This window comes from Salvelinus namaycush, chromosome 3, assembly GCF_016432855.1.
Source record: "Salvelinus namaycush isolate Seneca chromosome 3, SaNama_1.0, whole genome shotgun sequence".
NCBI lineage: Eukaryota > Metazoa > Chordata > Actinopteri > Salmoniformes > Salmonidae > Salvelinus > Salvelinus namaycush.
Genome location: NC_052309.1, coordinates 52,138,211 through 52,159,816, shown reverse-complemented (window position 1 = coordinate 52,159,816; position 21,606 = coordinate 52,138,211). Strand labels below are relative to the sequence as shown.

Sequence of the window (21,606 nt, the reverse complement as noted above, 5' to 3'; positions counted from 1 at the left end):
AGGGGTGAGGCTATGTTAGCTCCCTGCTCTCAGGGCCTCGAGGGCCCTCCAATATCACCCAGCCAGTCGTCCCCCCCCCCCTCCCTCTGTACCCCCGATACTGATCAGCCCTGCAGAGCTGTGATAACCGTCGGCCAGGCATAATGAACACACACACTCTCAGTACACACACACTGATCCTTGTCATGTTGTTCCCCTAGCCCCACTCAAGCTCCATGTTTATGAACCTTCTGTAACACACAGCCTCTCCAGGTGTGTGGGGAGCTATGGCTCCAGTCCAACAATACCACTCTCACTTTGGATGTGTGTGTGTGTGTGTGTGTGTGTGTGTGTGTGTGTGTGTGTGTGTGTGTGTGTGTGTGTGTGTGTGTGTGTGTGTGTGTGTGTGTGTGTGTGTGTGTGTGTGTGTGTGTGTATGTGTGTGTGTGCTCTTTAACACCACTCAGACTCACAACACTCTTCAACAACTCATGAGATCCTTCGCTGCTGCAGTGCAGATGACATAGTCCACTCATAAACGCCCTTCATTCACCACAAGTCATCAAATCAATAAGTGTGTTGTTTATGTGTCTGACGGCATTGTCGACAGTTTGTCCCACTCCTTTCCCTCCAGCTGTCCCTCTGCTCTCGTTCAGTGTGAAGGGTGTTTACCCTGGCAGACAATAGAAAGGGATCAGTGGAGGCTCATTGATGTGAAGTGTTTGTTTGCTGTGTTGAAGAGCACCACTCACACACCCAAACTCTGACTCGGGGGAGGAGAGGAGATCAGAGGAGAGGGGAGGGGAGCGCGAACTGAGTCTGTAGAGAACACAACTGCAGAAGTCATAGACTTGACTAACGGTTGCCATATCTCTCTCTCTCTCTCTCTCCCTCTGTCCCTCTGTCCCTCTGTCTCTCTCTCTGTCTCTGTCTCTGTCTCTGTCTCTGTCTCTGTCTCTGTCTCTGTCTCTGTCTCTCTCTCTCTCGCTCTCTCTCTTCTGTGCGCTCTCTCTCTCTCCTCCTGCAGCTCATCACACCCCATGCCATCCGGGTGCAGACTCCGCCCCGCCACATCCCAGGGGTGGTAGAGGTGACCCTCTCCTACAAGTCCAAGCAGTTCTGTAAAGGCACGCCCGGACGCTTCATCTACACAGGTCAGTTTCTCTACTGCACACAATAATATAGTAATAAGAAGAATAGTATACGCCATTTAGCTGATACTTCTATCCAAAGTGACTTACAGTCGTGCGTGCGGACACAGGAATCAAACCCACTATCCTGGAGTTGCAAGCGTCATGCACTACTGTACATCCTTACAGGGGATCACACCGGTGGTCCAACTCTTTCAGAGTATTACACTTATTTAAAGTATTAAAGCAGCGTCATCTGTATATACAGTACTACACAGTACAGGCCATGACAGACAGAGAATCGACAGTTTCATATCAGTATTTCAGAGCCTTGTGTTAAAGACACAATATGTAGCCATCGCTCCGCCGTTGCTGGTAGCTAGAATTCTATCATGTTCGCCTGTGGTATAGTGTAGAGAATCATTGTACATGCTGTGAAATGTTGTTAAAATAAACTGAACAGAAAAAAGACGCAAAAGTGAACGTTAAGACGGAAAGCATAGAAATAGCTCGCGTAGAACAGATCTACCACATACCAGACTTGGTTTCGATGACAGTGACAGATCTATAACTCAAATTTGGTCGGGCCGCCTACGAAGATATTTAATGAACCTTTAAAGAACCACCATCTGCAAGGTGAGAGATCCAATAGCAGAGTTGAGTACAGGAGTGCAGAACGCACCAGAGCTTGTTATGATCAACTCCAAAGTACGGAACAGAAAACACAGTTAGCTGCACACTGAGAGCCTCTCTATCTCTCTCTCTCTCTCTGTAGCTGTGTGATTCACAGTGGATGACAGGGGCTTCCTAGCAAACACAGGCCTATCTGGCCTAAGAATCCCACCTATTTCCTCTGTGTGGAGGTTAATGCTCGGCACGGCACTCTCACAAGCAGTGACATCCTGTACAATCCAGTAGATAAGGCCAATAGAGAACTTATCTCGCTCATAGGAAGGAAAGAGGGGCCTGATTCATCCGTGAGTGAGCAGAGCCACTAGCCTAGCTCTGCCTGCCTGCCTGGCTCCATAGCCATGTGTTTATGTGCAGAAATTAGCAGGGAGTTATATGGAGCGCTTGTATGCCAAGAGGCTGAGAAAGGGTTGTGTGTTGCAGCACAGGCAGTAACCCCCCGCTGCTTTAACAGTAACAAGGAGGCCTGTTGGACTAGCAGGAAGGTAGGCTACAGCACCCACTCTGTGAATGGGAGGTTCAGAGGGAGGCCAATGTTGACTTAATTACTGTAGATTGGGAGATTGTAACGACAAAATGCTCGTAAAAGCGTTACAATTAAGCTAGGAAAACAGTCTGGGCTTTATAGGCCTCCATCTTGAAGCCATTTGAAGAAAGTGAATCCGTCCAGAACGTGAGCGAATGCGTGTTGGGTTAACACAGACACACACACACACAACACACGTACATGTGCATACACACATGTAAATGCGCGTACACACACACACACATTTACACTTTTAAGACGTTAAGAATGTACAATCCCGTAGAGAAATAAGTATCTGCAAAAACAAGCAATCTTTCATTCTCTGATGCTCTTTTTCATAGCAACACACAAACACACACACAAACACACACACACACACACACACACACAAACACACACACATACACACACACATACACACACCCCGTGCTGAAACCGAAACAGTGGTGGATTCTGCCCTCCCTGGGCTCACAACCTCGTTTCACCTAATTGAAAATTATAAGAGATGCCCTGGAGGAGAAATTTGTTTGTAATAAGTTGTACATAATGGAGGAACCTGGCTGCAAACCATTTCACTGAGCTCTCTTAGTGGGTGGAACCAATCCCAGAGCAATTTTAAAATCCTGTAATGGCTGTGGCATTATTCCCTTTTCTGCACTTTTCCTCTCTTCCCTCGGAAAGAGGAAGGGAGGAGGGAGAGAGGAACACTTCTGTAGTGAAGTGGCCACCTTCCGCTTTCTCATTTTATATTTTATTTCTCTCATGCTCACACTTGCATGCTCAAATGCATGTATATACAAATACAATGCACACACACACACGCACGCACGCACGCACGCACGCACGCACGCACGCACGCACGCACGCACGCACGCACGCACGCACGCACACACACACACACACACACACACACACACACACACACACACACACACACATCACACACACACACACAGTGGAGGGTGTGGGTGACAATGGGAGGCCTCACTCATTAATATTGATCCTCTTGACACGGGTCCACAATGCCACACAGTAGGACACCATCCAGTGTGTGTGTGTGTGTGTCTGTGTTGTACACTCCAGTTTCTACTCACGCCACACCTCATATAATTTCTTTCACCAGTAAGATGATGTAAAACATGTTTTAGTGTTATGTTACCATGCTAAGCCCACGCCCGTGTTGGGACTACTTTCTCTCTCTGTGGGCTGTGTGACACTATGCAAGGCAGTGACTCTGCACCCTAACCAAGCCCTGCTGTAAATGGGCTGGCTGTGGAATGGGGAAGTCTCATTACCCAGAAATGATTTTTAATCATCTTTGGTTGCCGGGCGGGCTGGGCTGGGCCGTCCTCCCGCAGGCTACCTGACTCTATCCATACAGGCCTGTCTGGCTGCTAAGTGCTTTTTTCAAGTGGGCGGAGATGAACCCTGACCCTCTCATTTGCCAATTTCTTCAACATGTGAATTAGGAAATTCGATCCGGCCCGGCGGTTACCTCACCCCGCGTCAAGGTCGACTTCTCTCCCCGGGTGAAAGGTCATAGCTGGGAGCGCTCACTGGCTCTCCGTCGGATTCCGTCTGTTTTTGTTGTTGTTGCTCTAGTCCCCCCTCTGGCAGAGCAATTAACCACATACACTCTGCACAAACGAGAGCCCCGAGTTGAAAGTAATTATACATTTTTAAAAAATGAAGAGAGAAAATGTCTGTAATGTGGCTGGCAGATGGGATTCCACGGAGATCCTTATGCTGCTTGATCTGAGCGGTGAGAAATGTACACGTAAACCACATATTCCTAATAATACACAGCTGGGCCTTCTCCATGCACCGGCTCTCACACACGCTCAGCGTCTTATCTCTCCTTGGTCTCTGATATGCGATCAAACTCCTCTACCTTCAGCACAGAGACATCACACTGTGTTAACTGGGTTGGGCAGCACACCCACGCCACCTCTCTCCACAGTCCCAGTACCGTGCCCTTTGTGTCCCCTCCTGTCCCTCAACTTCTCCTGGCCTCGGCCCCTGTGAGGCACCAGTCATGCCTGCTGAGTAGACCTCACCACCAGAGATCTGACTCTAAACCCCTTCATTTCCCCCTCTGGTGTCTCCAGTCGGCACCTCGTGGTGGGTTGACTGGGCTCCTGTGCCAGTGTGCAGTGCATCCGTCCTGGGCATGGGGGATTGGTAGGCATGGGTGGGTGGGTGGCAGCTGGACGCCGGGGCACCCGTAGGACAGCTGGCAGCACTAATCATTTGCTGCCGTGGAGACGGAGCGCGGTGGAGTTGAGGGCCTAATTAAATCAATACAGGCATCGGCATGAACGTCTCTCAAGCACCCCCCCCCCCCTCCACCCCAGCCCCTACGGCTGGGCCAGGCAGAAATCAATGGCTACCTGGTAACCACGGGGTCCATGTCAGCTGCCACTGGCCAGCGAATCAGTCAGACAGAGGTATTCCCACCTTTCTCCTACAGCAGGGTTAATGAAAAGCTAGTAGGCAGGAGGGGATCACTGCAGTGTTATAGTGGAGTGGGTGTAGTCACAACCTACCACCTATGACTGTAAACACGGAGGATTCTTTCTCTTTTCTCTCTCTCTTTCTCTCTCACTCTCTCTCTGTCTGTCTCGCCCTCTCGCTCTCGTTATATTCTGTCACAGAGGTGTGGACTTGAGTCACATGACTTGGAGTCGGCTTGGACTTGGACTTGGAGCCTCAAGACTCGGGGCTCGACGTTGACCTGAGACTGATGACTTGAAATTATCTGGCCAGGTTTTGTAACGTTTTGTCACTCGTTTTGTGGCACAGAGTTTGCATGGATTACTCTCCATGCAGCCAGAGACAGTAGCCACAGCATCGCACTTGCAACAACCAAAAAACTTGCAACAGATTGACTAGTGAAACGCACACTCGGCCCTCTGATTGGACAAGCAAACTGTCAATCAACAAGTTGGGTGAGCTAGAGAACAGATTGCTGATTTGCTGTACAGCTATTGGATCAGGGGTGCAGCATAAACGTCAAATGCTAGGGAGAGAGGATTGCCATAAATCAATATGCAGCTCCAACATTTTTTGGGGTGATCAGGAATATGAACTGTTTATTTTGCAAGCGCATCAGCAATGAGGCAGCAAGCAACAATGACTAGCATAGACCTAATAGTCTTTTGGTATGTCAAAATGTACTTATGAAGCTTGCATATGGAATTTGTTGTTCAAATGTATTATTACATCATCAAAATGGGTTGTAGACAAAATAATGAAAATGGGCTGTCATTTTTTTTACTGAGACTTGACTTGAAAAAATGTGCGACTCGACTTGACTTGCTCGTAGAATGCACGACTTGGACTTGACTCGAGACTCGACCCGTTCTACTTGGAACTCGACTTGAGACTCGGACCTTGTGACTTGAGACTTGCTTGTGACTCGAGTAACAGTGACTCGGTGCCACTTCACGTTCTGTCATACTGTGGGCAACACGGCGGCAAAAACAGTGAGCAAAAAGACAAATAAGGAGATCATTATCACTCCTCCTGGCACACAAGGTCCTCAGTGTGTTCTGGCAGTGGCTGTAGTGTGTGCTGTTGACTCTCAGCCACCGCCGCCGTGTGACATATGTGCTGTTGAGAATGGCGTCTGGTGGAGGTGTCAGGTCACCTGTGAAACACAACGTTGATGTCACCGCTCTGTGTTACACAAAGTGCCAAGTGACAATCAATAAACAAATAGAAAACAAAGATGCCACACGTGTGACTTGAGAGAGAGAGTGTGTGTGTGTGTGTGTGTGTGTGTGTGTGTGTGTGTGTGTGTGTGTGTGTGTGTGTGTGTGTGTGTGTGTGTGTGTGTGTGTGTGTGTGTGTGTGTGTGTGTGTGTGTGTGTGTGTGTGTGTCTGCTTACTATAATGCCTGACTCCCTGCACAATTAGGGGCTAGGCTGAACTGATAACAAAGCCAAACGCCTTAGGGGGAACAGCATATCACACATACACTCACTCCCACACCCGTACACTCTGTTTGTGAAACCATATCCCCAGCCTGAGAAATGACACATAGCCCTTTTCTCTCCATATCTTTTCTCTAATTTAGCTCAGATAAGAGACAGTAGTTACACCATACCCTAACCCGCAGGTTGTTATTGTAAAAGAGAATGTGTTCTCAATGACTTACCTGGTTAAATAAAGGCTAAATAAATTAAACCCTTGTGATGACAAGTCTGGAGCTGAAGACGGTGTGAAACATAACTCAAAACAGATTAAGAGGGACAGTGAGAGAGAGAGAGAGAGAGAGAGAGAGAGAGAGAGAGAGAGAGAGAGAGAGAGAGAGAGAGAGAGAGAGAGAGAGAGAGAGAGAGAGAGAGAGAGAGAGAGAGAGAGAGAGAGAGAGAGAGAGAGAGAGAGAGAGAGAGAGAGAGAGAGAGATGGTAGAGTAAAAAACAGGAATCTTCTCTCCCTGAATTCTCCTAATTTAATTCCTACTGCGTGTCGCTACTGAACAGTGTACACAAGAGGAGTGAAGTGTGAAGCAAGGCCATTGGAAGGTAGAACTGTGCATCTGCAAGGCTCTACCGTCCCTTTATCTCCTCCCCCGTTTAACAGTCAGTGGATGGAGCCTATGTTGATCGCCTAATACATCCTTTCACAGTTGACTCACAGCTCACTGCGCCAAAAACAAGCCAGGTACAAATTCTAGAAAAAAACAAGCAGTCCATTTTAGATATGGATTTCAGGCATACATGTCATTTCTCCCTCCAAGCACAAGGCCTCATTTAGCTCCGACGGGGAAGAAAAAGACACAAACCCTACAGGGTGTATGGAAAAATGTATAAAAATAAGATTGTATTCTATTGATCCCAAAGTGGTATGGGCTTGGAAAAAATAACTCATCTATAATAAGGAGAAGAATGAAGCAATAATTCAGAGGTATTGAGCGCCGGGCTGCTGAGCGTATCGATTCCCAGCCGCAGCCATGAGATCACACCTGAGAAACATGGAGCCCTAGGGGGGAGGAGAGGAGAGGCTGCGCTGCATTCCCTCGTTCATTACCACTCCGCTCACTCTCCCCGTTCTCCCCTCTTCTCCCCCGTTCTCCCCTCTTCTCCCCCGTTCTCCCCTCTTCTCCATCGTTCTCCCCTCTTCTCCATCGTTCTCCCCTGTTCTCCCCTATTCTCCCCTCTTCTCCATCGTTCTCCCCTCTTCTCCCCCGTTCTCCCCTCTTCTCCCCCGTTCTCCCCTCTTCTCCCCCGTTCTCCCCTCTTCTCCCCTCTTCTCCCCCGTTCTCCCCTCTTCTCCCCCGTTCTCCCCTCTTCTCCCCCGTTCTCCCCTATTCTCCCCTCTTCTCCATCATTCTCCCCCTTCTCCCCCGTTCTCCCCTCTTCTCCCCCGTTCTCCCCTCTTCTCCCCCGTTCTCCCCTATTCTCCATCGTTCTCCCCTCTTCTCCCCCGTTCTCCCCTCTTCTCCCCTCTTCTCCCCTATTCTCCCCTCTTCTCCACCGTTCTCCCCTCTTCTCCCCCGTTCTCCCCTCTTCTCCATCGTTCTCCCCAAGTCCAGTCCAGACCAACGCTTGTTAAACTGCAGCCCTAGCTATTACCACACACAGGAGGGTTAGCTGGCTACGGTAGCTACCCCGCTAACACCAATCAGAACCTGAGGGAGCCAAGCCCAGTCCATTTAACACTCCCACCTGAGCTAGGGAAACATGCACTGGCCTGGTTCACACTAACAGGGGGAAAAAAACACAGACCAAAAAAATAAAACAATGGAAGCAATGTTGGTGTTTTATCTCCATTTTGTTTACTGTAGGCAGCGGAGGACCAAGGCTATTGTGGAAGGGGCAGGTGAAGAGAATAGTGGGTAAATCCATACTGATCTAGTTCTGCTGGTTTTATATATATATATATACTGTAGGTATATATGTAGATATCCAGGACTATGCAAAACACTGCTCAGTGGGGGTGCCCCAGTAGTGATTTAGGCTCCCTCCCACTCCCCACACCGTGCTTTACACTGACCCATTTTTTTATGGGGGGGGGGGTCTGACCCCGCTCCTTACCCCCTCCACTCCTCCTCCTCTCCTCCCCACACCATCCTCTTCTCCAGGTCATTATTGTGAAATATGATGAGGCCTGGATCTGCCCTCATGAAATTTCAATGAGCATTGATCTGTGTGATTGCAAGGAATCCTTCACATAGTGGTTTGAGCAGGGGGAGAGGGGGAGGGTTGTGTTCATTTATTTATTGCTGTTTAGTTTTAGTCGTTTGGATCCGATCTTCTTTGGGGGAGCATTGTCAGAATGCCTGTCCCTATGATTCCATGGCTAGAGAGGCTTTGTGCCTTCATACTCCGTTATACACTAGTAGACTGTTGAAAATCCAGTGTTGACAACCAGAGGCCTAATCTTGGAGAATTCTCCTGACGACCTCCTTTTTCCTTCTTGCCAAGGTTGCGCCATTTTGTTGTGGTCAACTGTAACGGGCTGCTGTGGTAACCTGTAATGTGTCGTTCTCTGACAGTGGTCGAGTTGGGTTACTAAGAAATAGCAATGCCATGTTGCATTCTGGCCCTAATTGTATTTTTCACCTTTATTTAACTAGGCAAGTCAGTGAAGAACAAATTCTTATTTTCAACGACGGCCTCGGAAAAGTGGGTTGACTGCCTTGTTCAGGGGCAGAACGACAGATTTTTACTGTGTCAGCTCGGGGATTCGATCCAACACTCTAACCACTAGGCTACCTGCCGCCCCAAATATAATAGGGTGCTCTAATCCTCAAGGTCAAACTTGAAGTAGACTCCAAGGTCAAACTTCTGTTCATATTGGGTCCATTTATTTTTTTCAATTATGACCACAATACATTTTCTGGTTAGTAATTCCACCAATGACATTTTAGGGGTTGATTTGGTGCAAACCTGCGTTGGCCTGTGTGTTATTTCTGTGTAAAACCACTAGCTAATGCAGCCCATGGAGTAACATAAACCAGCATCTCTTCCCCAAGTCAACACATGTGGTATTAATAAGTGGAAAACAATAAAACAGTTAAAAGAGGGAATTCTCCTACACTATAAATACTCTCTGTGTGGTTTGAGTTGTTGCACACGCAGAGCGCGCCAGGCAGCAGAGGTACAGGAGGACGGATGGCCACCCAAACTCACTTCTCCATTCTCAACATGTTTATGCGGTCATGTTTCACTAAATATGATGGCTATAGTGTTGTGTTTCTATAAACGGTCTATTTCTGAAGACAACATGGCAGGGTGTTTCCTGATAAGATGGTGCTGGTTGTTTATCCCTGAACATGATTGGGTTTTTGTAACCGTTTAAAATCACTTTTATATGAGACAGATTCGTCATGCCGAATACAACTGGCGCTTGCGACCGTAATTGTCTGTGTTTTACTTTATCTTTAATTAACTAGGCAAGTCAGTTAAGATCAAATTCTTATTTACAATGACGACCAAACCCGGCCAATTCCTCCCCTAACCCGGACGACGCTGGGGCAATTGTGCGCCGCCCTCTGGGACTCCCGATCACAGCCACTTGTGATACAGACCGGGATCAAACCCGGGTCTCGGTCCCCTATGACTGGACTATGATTCTAAATTGTGATGCATACTTTTGTTGTCAATGCTTATCAAGTGGAATCATTCATTGAAAACAGTGCAGGGCAGAGAATAGGCCTGGTGTAATGGAACCCGGAGAGTCATTTTACATAAACAGTGTATCCAGGCACACAATGGATGTTTGGTTAGTATCACTGTCAGCTTTTGACCACCTCTCCACTCCATTCATGTGAACGGGAACATATGTACACATTTTAAAGGCTCACGTCCCCTAGAATATGTTTCCTTCTTGGCATACTACCTTGACTTGGCCCCCCTTCCCACACACATTTAAATGTGTGTGTTCAGTATGATTTCTCAGTGGTGTAAGTGGAGGAAAGGTTAGTTCTTTCCTAAGAAAAGACAAACATATTTTGTAACCGATTATTCTTGGGTGCTTGGGAGGTTTTTCTCAGCTCTCGGGGGCTGGCATCAACAGTGAGGGGAAATCATGTTTTTTTTATGTTAAGCTCAAAATGAATCACCACAAAACATTTCATTTTGTCATGGGGATATTGCTACGGGAGTATTTCGCCCCTCATGTTCATTCATCGAGCTCCAAGTGTCTCCCTTCCTCTCCTCTCCCCCCTTTCCCTGCCCTCTTACCTCCCAGTAAGTGAATATTATCCGCTCTCCTGGTGCAAAGATTGTGCCCAATGTGGAAATCGATAGCAATAAGGGGGAGTAAACAGCATCTGACATCCACAACTGCGTGGCCGTGTTGACACGCAGAGCAGAGCCCATCCATCTCCATATCAGCCTGTTAATGGAGACCTTACAGGCAGCGCCGCCCTACCGCCAGCCCTGGCCCCCTCCCCCGCCTCGCTCCCTGGCCTCATCAACCGCCAACCTCCCTCATCCTCCCGACACCATTCCTCAACCTTGCCGTCCCTCCCTCACCTCCTCATCCATATTCGATTCCTAAGCTTCATCAGGGCCCGTCCTCCTCCTCCCCTTACATGACTCCTTGCTACACCCGTCATCTCCCTAACACAACTCTTCATCTGAATATTAATTGAATTCTCCTCCTTTAAATAATAATGTGGAGACTGTCGTGGCTAAATCAATTAGATCAGTCCCCGCCGAGAGAGAGAGAGAGAGAGAGAGAGAGAGAGAGAGAGAGAGAGAGAGAGAGAGAGGAGGTCTTCTTTTCTCCTCCACACTGTATTTGTGCTACTCACCTACCCGTTCCAGGCGACCTGCCACTATGCACAGACACACACTCCTTTAATTCGCCTTTTGAAAAACAATTGAAGCATTGTTGGCTCAAAGAGTCATTATGTTAAATGAAATATGTGCTTGTAGGGATTGAAGGAGGGTAAGAGGTAGAAACAATAGGCACAGTTAGAGTATAATATGTGAATGAGACACAGAACTCTGTTTTAACTCCAGGATGGTTGTTGTTAAAGTGGGCCCGTGTGGTGCCATATTACCTGGTGCCACTCTTTGTGTGTGTGTTCTCTATACCTCTATATGCACTGTATATGGGAGTGTTTTGATGTTGGTGGTCCTTTTTTTACGAGCTACCGGTCACGATTACATTACAAATACATACAGTAGTTATTATCTGTCAGTATATGTGGATGCCATTCTCACAGATGTGGACACATGCTTTTTAAAGGGTCTTTTTGATCATTTTGAGACAAATTGACTGGCTATATTTTCGTCTCCACTGGTGTGTGTGAGCTCACCACAGACAGACCAATTATGGAACATAATACACTAAGCTGTAACGGACATTTACTGGAACACTCCATGGAAAGCACCTAGCATCACACACCTCACACACCCTTCTAATATCTCATCTATCCGCACCCTCACACCCTTCTAATATCTCATCTATCCGCACCCTCACACCCTTCTAATATCTCATCTAAACATACCCTCACACCCTTTTAATATCTCATCTAAACATACCCCCACAGCCTTCTAATATCTCATCTATCCACACCCTCACACCCTTCTAATATCTCATCTATCCATACCCTCGCACCCTTCTAATATCTCCTCTATCCATACCCTCACATCCTTCTAATATCTCCTTTATCCATATCCTCACACCCTTCTAATATCTCCTTTATCCATACCCTTACACCCTTCTAATATCTCCTTTATCCATACCCTTACACCCTTCTAATATCTCCTTTATCCAACCCTCACACCCTTCTAATATCTCCTTTATCCATACCCTTACACCCTTCTAATATATCCTTTATCCATACCCTTACACCCTTCTAATATATCCTTTATCCATACCCTTACACCATGTCAAACACTCTGTTTCTCTTCCTCTTTTCCCATCGCTCCATTTTCTCCATCTGTGTGTGTGTGTGTGCGTGCGTGTGCGCATGCCTGCGTCCCTGCGTGATTGTGTGCATATAGATAGTATATCCGTGAATGTGGTGAGTCACAGAGATATTGTGTGTGGGTCTCCTAGAGAGCACCAGACATCACAGCATACACTCAGCCAGACCCCTCTCTCCCCAGACCCAGCAGAAGAAAGGGTCATTGTTCCAGTGTCAAAATGCTGCAGGCATCTTGACAAAGGCCCGGGAGGTTATGATAACAGGAAGAGAAAGCCCCACAGCCACAGACTGTGGAGGCCGGGGCTTGGGAACGGGGTTTAGGGATGGCTGGTGTTGGTGGGCGTTCGGCTGTGCAGACAGTATCAGATTCCTGCTGGAATATCTAGCTTTTATTCTGCTCTTTGTTACAAAATTGGGAATTGTCATTGGCGATGTGGGTTCAGTCCCTGCGGTGAAAACGTTCTTTGCCTCAGACATGATTTCATCCTTTTCAGAATAAATGAGCATTTGTGTCAGTGATAATGTGCGAACTGTTCAGCTTCAGGGGTGAGATTATTCTAGCAACAGGAATAGTCTAACCCTGTTATTCACTTATATTTTGAACCTAAACTATGCCTGTCCATGGTAATAATTATCAAAAATAATTTTGAAATGAGTATCCTCAACACTTGTATTTCTGTTGGGTGATATCAGGCTTCAGGCCTGATATTGGTTCCTTTCAGAAGTTGAACCGGAGATACTTTTTGTCACATCAAATCCTTATCTAAGTCTGTGCTGTTGTTGAGTCTCACGGAGTTCTTAAAGGCTCCATTTAGGGCAGATAGAACTCCATAAAACAATGCTCTGGGGCTGGGCAGCCATCTTGTCTCCCCCTGCCCACACTCCGCTCCGCCATTCCGGTTCCTCTATCGCTAGTCGCCTGGCTGGCTGTCAGCAGGCATGTAAATATGCCTCTCGCCTCGCTCCCCTCACTGACTGACAGGCTTTTACATCTCTCTCTCTCTTCTGACAGGATAAAGGCTTTATACCAGTAATTGCAATGCTAAACGTAAAAAGTAAATGTCCTTTAAAATCCACAGATTACCATACCGTATGTGCTTTTTACACTCACTTTTATAAATACAGGCAATCTAGCTTCATGGGAATGTAAAATGACTTCCATTAGCCACGATCATATATTTAAATCCCCTTCACTCTGCTTCACGCTAGCTCTGTTTTATCTCTAGATTGTTGCTTCAACTAATGAAAAGCTCACTTTGAAGCAATCACAGGCTGGAAAGTGCCTTGGTACCTGTCTGGTTCCTCGATGCATGTGTTTTACTGATGTATTTAGGACAGTCCCTTTTCTGCTACCTTGTACTTCCATTGGGGACACAACTTCAGAAATGACCTGGGAATGTACAAAAGGACAGCAAGATGAATACTGCACGAAGAGTGAACTCAAAGGCCATTTGGAGATGAACATTGTGATCGTATGCTCAAGTTATTCTAAGATGATGTTACAGTGTTGTAACCCTGTGCTCCTGTGTGTGTGTGTGTCCTCAGCCCTGAATGAGCCCACCATCGATTACGGCTTTCAGCGGCTGCAGAAGGTCATCCCCCGACACCCTGGAGATCCAGAACGCCTTCCCAAGGTACCAGTTACACCACCTGCACCTCTACTATCCAATCAGTCCACAGCCCATACCCTAACTGTCCAATCAGTCCACAGCCTGTACCCTAACTGTCCAATCAGTCCACAGCCTGTACCCTAACTGTCCAATCAGTCCACAGCCTGTACCCTAACTGTCCAATCAGTCCACAGCCTGTACCCTAACTGTCCAATCAGTCCACAGCCTGTACCCTAACTGTCCAATCAGTCCACAGCCTGTACCCTAACTGTCCAATCAGTCCACAGTCCTCTCTCACGCCACTCTATGTCTATATTTCTACATGTTCAAGCATGCTTTGTTAGAAAATCTAAAAGTAGTTTGATTTTAAAATATTCGACCAATACCACTCTCAAATGATTGAATCAGCCTTCTCTATCTTGCTACTCTTGCCTAGATACGTTTTGTCTTTCACTTGCGTCAAGATCCTATAATGTTCTAGATACGCTATTTGTTTTTATCAGTGAAAGCAAAAAGACTGTTGAGTGGAAATACATGTGTAATTAGGACCAAAGGATCATTTATCTTTTTATACAAAGATGTGTCAGTTCTATCTACGCAGGCAAAGACCAGGTCCTCTCCAGTACAGTACTCCTGCAGAGTGCAGATGCAGCTGAACCTTAGCATACTGTAGCCTGTTGGGTGGGCAGGGTCACGACCCTGTGTGTTCACCAGCTGTTTGGATCGGCGGCGTTTCTCACTGAAGCGCTTCCAGCGACGCACACTTCCTGTGACATCAAAGGGAACAGACTCCACGTCTCGGGCAACAGCAGAGTCCTTGTCATCTCTGATGTCATCGAACGACACACAGACTCCTGCACGTGTTAACGATCTCACGTGTCGCCGGGCGAACGCGCTTAACCCAAGGGCAGTTGACATCACTGCTGTGGAAGTGCACACCATTTTCTGTTAGCAGGTAGCATTGCCTAAAAATGGTGCAAAAAGCAAAGCACCACACTCCTTTACACTCCTTCACCAGCAAAGTGTGTGTGTGTGTTCATGTGTGCACGCTATGTGTGTGCGTACTTGGACGAGTGTATAACTTGTGTGTGCATGTTGTGCTCTGCGAGCCACAGAAAAGCAGGGTGTAAATTGATCCTTTGGGAGTAATAAATATACAGCACTTTATCTTGTTTTCTGTGCCTCATACCCTGGAGCCCTGCTGGAACAACAGCACTTAATAGAGTAAGAGGAAGGTAATTAGGAGCAGTATGGCGGTGTGCCCCACTCCACCCCGCCACTCGCCTTACCCCGCTCCTGTACTGTACCTAGAGTAGGCTCAGACTTCTAGCCCAGTCTCCTAGCTCACACACGCTCCACACACTCTAAAAGCGCCTAAAAAAGTTTGTGCATATACGCCGACGACTTTTCTGTTCGTTTTGGTCTTCGGGAAGTTTTTTTTTCTCGACTGTTTGTAGTCTACGGCCCTTTGTCGGTGTTTGGTCAACAGTAAGGATTCTAAAATGAAGTGTTTGTTGTCCTTCAGCGAGAGACGAATCGTTTCCATGCACATTTTGTTCACTTGAGAAATACTGCACCGAGCATCTTAGTTCGATGTAAAATTGCAGCGACTACGATATCCTGTGCAAAACATCAAAATTAATGACAGATTTCTTTCGCCGTCTCAAGCAGTCCTATTGCTGGTTTTATCTCGTTCAGTTCAGAACTCCCCTCACCTGGTTGTCTATGGCTTCATTTAAAGGAAAACCAGCGGACAACCAGTCGAACCGAAGCGGAACTTAAGACAGGGGTGTCAAACTCATTCCATGGAGGGTCTAGTGTCTGCTGGTTTTTGTTTTTTCCTTCCAATTAAGCTCTAGACAACCAGGTGAAGGGAGTTCCTTACTAATTAGTGACCTTAATTCCTCAATCAAGTACAAGGGTGGAGTGAAAACCCACAGACACTCAGCCCTCCGTGGAATGAGTTTGACACTGTGCCTTAAGACTACAGCAGCTCCATTGGCAATCCAACCTGGGCTCTGGACACTACTCTCATCATTACTTTAGTAGCTAGAATATCTCCAGTGAAAGAAAAGTTATAGAACATTTTCCAAATTAATTTACATGTTACCTTTATTTAACTAGGCAAGTCAGTTAAGATCAAATTCCTATTTACAATGACAGCCTACCGGGGAACAGTGGGTTAACTGCCTTGTTCAGGGACAGAATGACATATTTTTACTTTATCAGCTTGGGGATTCAATCCAGCAATCTTTTGGTTCCTGGCATGACGCTCTAACCACTAGGCTACCTGCCGCCCCCCAAAAAATAAGAAAATAAGAAAGGAAAATGTATCGATTGCGTATGTCTTCACACCCCACAGTTAATACTTACCTTTGGCAGCCTTTTTGTTTTGTATTTTTTATTAATTTGGGAAATGTTCTATAATTTTTTGTTCACTTTAGAATTGTGTAATAGGTTGTGTACATTAGTAGGGAAAAAAACGATCTAATCCATTTAAAAATCCATTTTAAGGCAACAAAATGTGAAGACTGTCTCTCAGTGCTCTCTCCACTCTACTCTTCATTGACATTCAAGGCGCTTGAAGCTGATTGGTTTAAGTTTTAATAATGCTAAATATATGGTAATATATGCATAATTAGATAATTATTGATATACCAAATAGATATTGAAAATTCTAGTTTTTGATAAATAAAAATAAATATAATAAATAATAATAAATATAAAAAATGTAATTATCGATATATTTCAAACAATTATATAAAACATGTTATTTTGATATTTTGATATCGATGATTCCATTTTTTTATATAGACATTAGAATTATTGATATAGAAAATTCCATTATTGATATAAAACATAAAAATATTGATATAAAAAATAATATTAATATATGTTAAAACGGCTTTCCATACACACACACACACACACACACACACACACACACACACACACACACACACACACACACACACACACACACACACACACACACACACACACTGCACACGTCATTAGTTCACATTAACCTCACATGTAGAGCAGCACCAGCTGTGTAATAGGCAAACAGACAGCTATTGTAGCCATCGCTCCATACCGAACGCCCTCCACTCACTCACACTCCCAGCACTTTTACCCCCATTAGATGCAGACCAGTGCACTGTCATGTCCAATGAGGTTGGTTTGATTTGTAAAAAATCGGACACATGGACATGGAGATTGACACGGTCATTTTCACTGCCTTTGTTGACCTCTTTTTTGATTGAAGTGAGAAAAATCAGCATGGAGTTCCAGTACATCACATTTTAAATACATTCTCCAACATATCATAACGTGTTAATCAGTGAGAGGAGACATCTAGCAGGAAATGATGTCATACCCAATGACTGACCAGTGTTGAGGATGTGATGATGTCATCAGGCAGTGGGCGTGTTCTACTTCCTGGAAAGGATGAGTCAGAGGGTGGATGGGCCAGTGACTCACCTCCCTTTTTGACCAACCGTACTCCCCCCTCCTCTGATGTGGTTATCTGTGTTAGTACTGACCACCCCACCATCCCCTATACCACCCCCACTACCCAGCCTGGCTGCAGCTGGCCTGGGGAGGACAGATCTGATAAACCTCTATAGGTGTTGATGGTGACGCAGCCAGTTGGTGCTGTCGGCTCTGCTGTCTAGTCCTGCTCAGCAACGCATAGCCGGCGCCTCCAAGGGTATTTTAGAATGCTCGACATTCTCTTGGTCCAGGCCAGAAGCAAGTACTGTTAAATCTAGAGTTCAGTGGCCATGTCTTGATGAGACTGGTTTGTCAAGGGCTTAGTGTCTGAGCTGAGGAGGACCTCATTTGGATAAGGTCATGTAGCTACTGACTGTATGTGATTCAGATGGAGAGTGTGCTACTTAGTAAGCAATATCCAATCCATTACTTTAAAGCCTTTGAGACTGTAGACCAGGGTTCTCCAATTCGGCCTGCGGGTGATTTTATTTGGCCCCCGAGTTCTCCGAGAATTTTCTTTTTTTAAATTGAACTTTTTTGGGGGGTTGATTATTTTAGTTGTAAGACATAAAAGACTCTAAAATTATTTTAATTTCGGAAATCTGTTCCCAAGTATTCCCATGCGTTAATAGAGAGGCGTAGGCCTATGTGATTGTACCCAAATGTAATCAAGGTTTGGAATAATTACGTTTTTTTTCTTATACTATATCTATCTGTTCGGGATTCTTGCGGTCAATTTCCAGTGTAAAAATTATTTATAATTATGTTCCGCCCCCCGACAATCCGCTAAAGGGAAAATCGGCCCACGGCTGAATGTAATTATGGACCCCTGCTGTAGGCCATCAGCGTTGAGCTGAGTGGGTTATAGTCAGGTCATGAGGTCCTCTGTCACCCACATGCCCCCTTCGCTCCCTCCCTCAACATCCTCCTAACAGTTGAGAAAAACAACCCTGTCCCCTGAGAGAGAGAGAGGGAGGCCTCATGGAGGAAAACATCCACTCTTCTTATACCTTGTATTAGCCTGAGCAGGTGCCATACGCCCCTAGGGATGTCAAGCTAAACGTGTGTCTGTGTGTTTATGCATGTGCACACAGGCACGCACGTGTGTGAAGTATACACAGGTCCTGGACTATAAATGGAAACTCAGAAACAATAGGCTTACAGGATACGAGAACTCGTGTTGCCTGTCCTTCATTCCTCGGTCTCTAGCGCGCTGTCTCCAGTATCTCCAATACGTACACAGACAGTCATATCTCCCTTTTCACATTGTTATCCGCAGGCTCAACACTACAAGGTTTGCAATGCATGGACGGCAATCTATGTGTGCGTGTCTGTGTGCGTGTGCGTGCGTGCCCCGCGTGTGTGTATATATGCGTGTGAGGGGGGGTGTTTGTGCTGTTTAAGTGTGCAGGCAGCCAGAGGTGATCCATCATGGTGCAGTCAGCAGCTTGCCTTCCAGCGGGGCAGCCGATCGAAGCCTCCGCTCCCTGGACTTTATTATTGTTCCGCTAAGAGTAATTGAGTCACAGTAAAGGGGAAGACACACCAGTGTTTGTGATAGTGTGACCGTGTGTGATACCATGATTATGTGTGTGGGCATAAGAAAGGGGGGAGGGGGGAATAAAATCATCCCCACGCATTTGACGTCTTTACTGTAACGTCTTGTGAAGTGTTTGGACATGGGCGGCCAATGGAAGTGTGTAGGTAATTTCTTTCCCAGCAGCCTCTCTGGCTGACTGACTGGCACAGTGGCCTCCCCCTCCCCTCCTCTCTGCTGATATCACCAGCTTGGCTGCTCATCTCTGCCCTATCGATCCCCTCCTTTATTGAGGTAATAACTGTTTGTTGACGGCACTCCTTTCAACTGCTGAACTCAATCTCCCAGGGTGGAGGCGGGAGAGAAGGGGAGAGAGAGGGAGAACGAGAGAAAGATAGAAATAGAAAAAGAGAGAGAGTAAGAGAGAGAGAGAGAGAGAGTAAGAGAGAGAGAAAGAAAGAAAGAAAGAAAGAGAGAGAAAGAAAGAAAACAATTGAAGAAGTGACAACTTCCCTCTATCCAGTCTAGAAGAATGGTCTGAGTTGATAACACATCAGGCTTGGGATCAGACTGGAACAGATAATAGACAAGCTCCAGTGGATATCATTGACATTCATTTGGATCGTCACAGCAGATTTTCTAGCCTAGGTGAACAGGGAGGGAGTGATTGGGAGCAAGCGTGGTTGTGTGTGTGTGTGTGTGTGTGTGTGTGTGTGTGTGTGTGTGTGTGTGTGTGTGTGTGTGTGTGTGTGTGTGTGTGTGTGTGTGTGTGTGTGTGTGTGTGTGTGTGTGTGTGTGTTACAGTGCACATATAGAGCCAGGTCGCCTGGCTGCCCGACGGGAGCACATGGGTGGCGAGCGACAGACAGACAGACAGGCGGGCAGGGACAGACGGAGTAGTGGGCCGTGTGAAGGGATTAGGACGGGAAAGCAGAAGCTCTAATTGTTCAGTGAACATTCACACCACTACAGAGAAGACAGAGGCTGCCTTTAAAATGACCCCCTTGGCATGCGTTCAACAAGGACAATCTGGGGCCGCCAGGAATGAACTATTCCCCAGCAACAACCTCCATCCGTCCCCTCAACATGTTGTTGTTGTTTGTTCCGTAGCTCGCCCTGCGTATCAGATATACGTGTATACAGTATACACGCCATTCGTTCGCGCGAAAAAGCTAACTGTCTGTATTCCACACGGCAAGGTAGCATAGATCAACCGAACACACTGTGAGACCAACCGTTAGCAGTAGCCACACACAAGCCTCTTCCTCTCTCTCTCTTCCTATTTCCTCTCTCTCTCTCTCTCTCTCTCTCTCTTGATATTTCCTCTCTCTCTCTCTCTCTCTCTCTCTCTCTCTCGCTCTCTCTCTCTCTCTCTCTCTCTCTATCTCTCACTCTCTCTCTCTCTCTCTCTCTTTTCAAGGCGGGCTCAAAACAGACTGTAGGGAAGTCGTTGATTGTCAGACGTATCTATCTGCAATAGGTTGCTGAGAACTACTGAAGCTTGTGGAAGCCATGTTTTATGGTGTTCCATTTGTCATGGATGGGCTTGAACGCTGATACCAGGGTAGAATAACGTATTTTTATGGACTGAGTTGATACAGGGAATGTGCTGTACAATATTAGAGTCATACAGTGAAGATACAATATAAACCTTTAGTATTTTATATTTAACTAGGAAAGTCAGTTAAGAACAAATTCTTATTTACAATGATGGCCGACCGGGGAACAGTGGATTAACTGCCTTGTTCAGGGGCAGAACGACAGATTTTTTATCTCGTCAGCTCAGGGATTCAATCCAGCAACCTTTCGGTAACTGGTCCAACGCTCGAACCACTAAGCTACCTGCTGCCCCAATATACAATATTGGACATTTCTCCAGCGGTCATTGAGTCACGCAGAGATGACATCATACTGTGTCGTCTCACCAAGTACTGTCGTAAACGAAGTCCCAGCGGCCTGCTGCATTAGAGAGAGGAGTTAGGGGTCCATGGGAGAAGGGGCTGGGCAGCAAAAGGATGACATCATCATTTTGGTCTCTCTGTTCAAGACGAACGACTCTGACCCTGCTTGTATTATGGCTCTGGTAGAACATTAGGAGATGATACGATTGCAAATGAACAAGCTCAGGGATAAATGTGTCATGTATTTGCTGGCCTGGCTTGGCGTGTGAATGTGTTCTTTGCGTGTTGCCTTTACATCTAGATATGACCCAAGTGTTCCTTTCCCACCATTTCCTCTCCCTAATGTATGGTGATCACATTAGGAGCTATCATCATTTACCCAGTAAAAGCCTGTCTGATAGAGCGCAGACACTTCCTCCTTTAGAGAGAGAGAGAGAGAGAGAGAGCGAGCCAGAGAGAGGGGACGAGAAAGAGACAGAAAGCCAGAGAGAGGGAACGAGAAAGGGAAAGAAAGCGAGAGGGAACGAGAAAGAGAAAGAGAGAGTGCCGCGTGGTCATCTAGAGAGAGAGAGTGATCCTAATGCAGGAAGACAGTCAGCTAGCACATGGATCACACACACACACACACACACACACACATATACACACACACAGTATTGTTACTACAGTTTAGTGTGAAGAACAGTGGTGAAATAAATAATTCTAGTAAGTACATCTAGTCGTAAACAGTCTGTAGTATAAAGGGTGAGAGCCGTAGAACCTTAGCTATTTTATATGAAGTGTGTTCTGGGTTTGTGAAGCAGCAAGACAGGAGTCCATGTTCGGTTAATGATGGTGCTGACCAGC

General features: G+C 46.3%; 1 protein-coding gene across 13 annotated transcripts in view; it reads left to right on the top strand.

The window, feature by feature from the left end:
- Positions 1–21,606, top strand: part of LOC120044410 (transcription factor COE1-A) — a 140,625-nt gene that overhangs the window by 105,973 nt on the left and 13,046 nt on the right. For all 13 annotated transcript variants that reach the window (XM_038989053.1, XM_038989058.1, XM_038989056.1 and 10 more), the window contains 2 exons: positions 1,007–1,133; positions 13,763–13,851. In XM_038989053.1, coding sequence (XP_038844981.1) covers positions 1,007–1,133; positions 13,763–13,851 — 216 coding nt within the window. The remainder of the gene's footprint in view (positions 1–1,006; positions 1,134–13,762; positions 13,852–21,606) is intronic.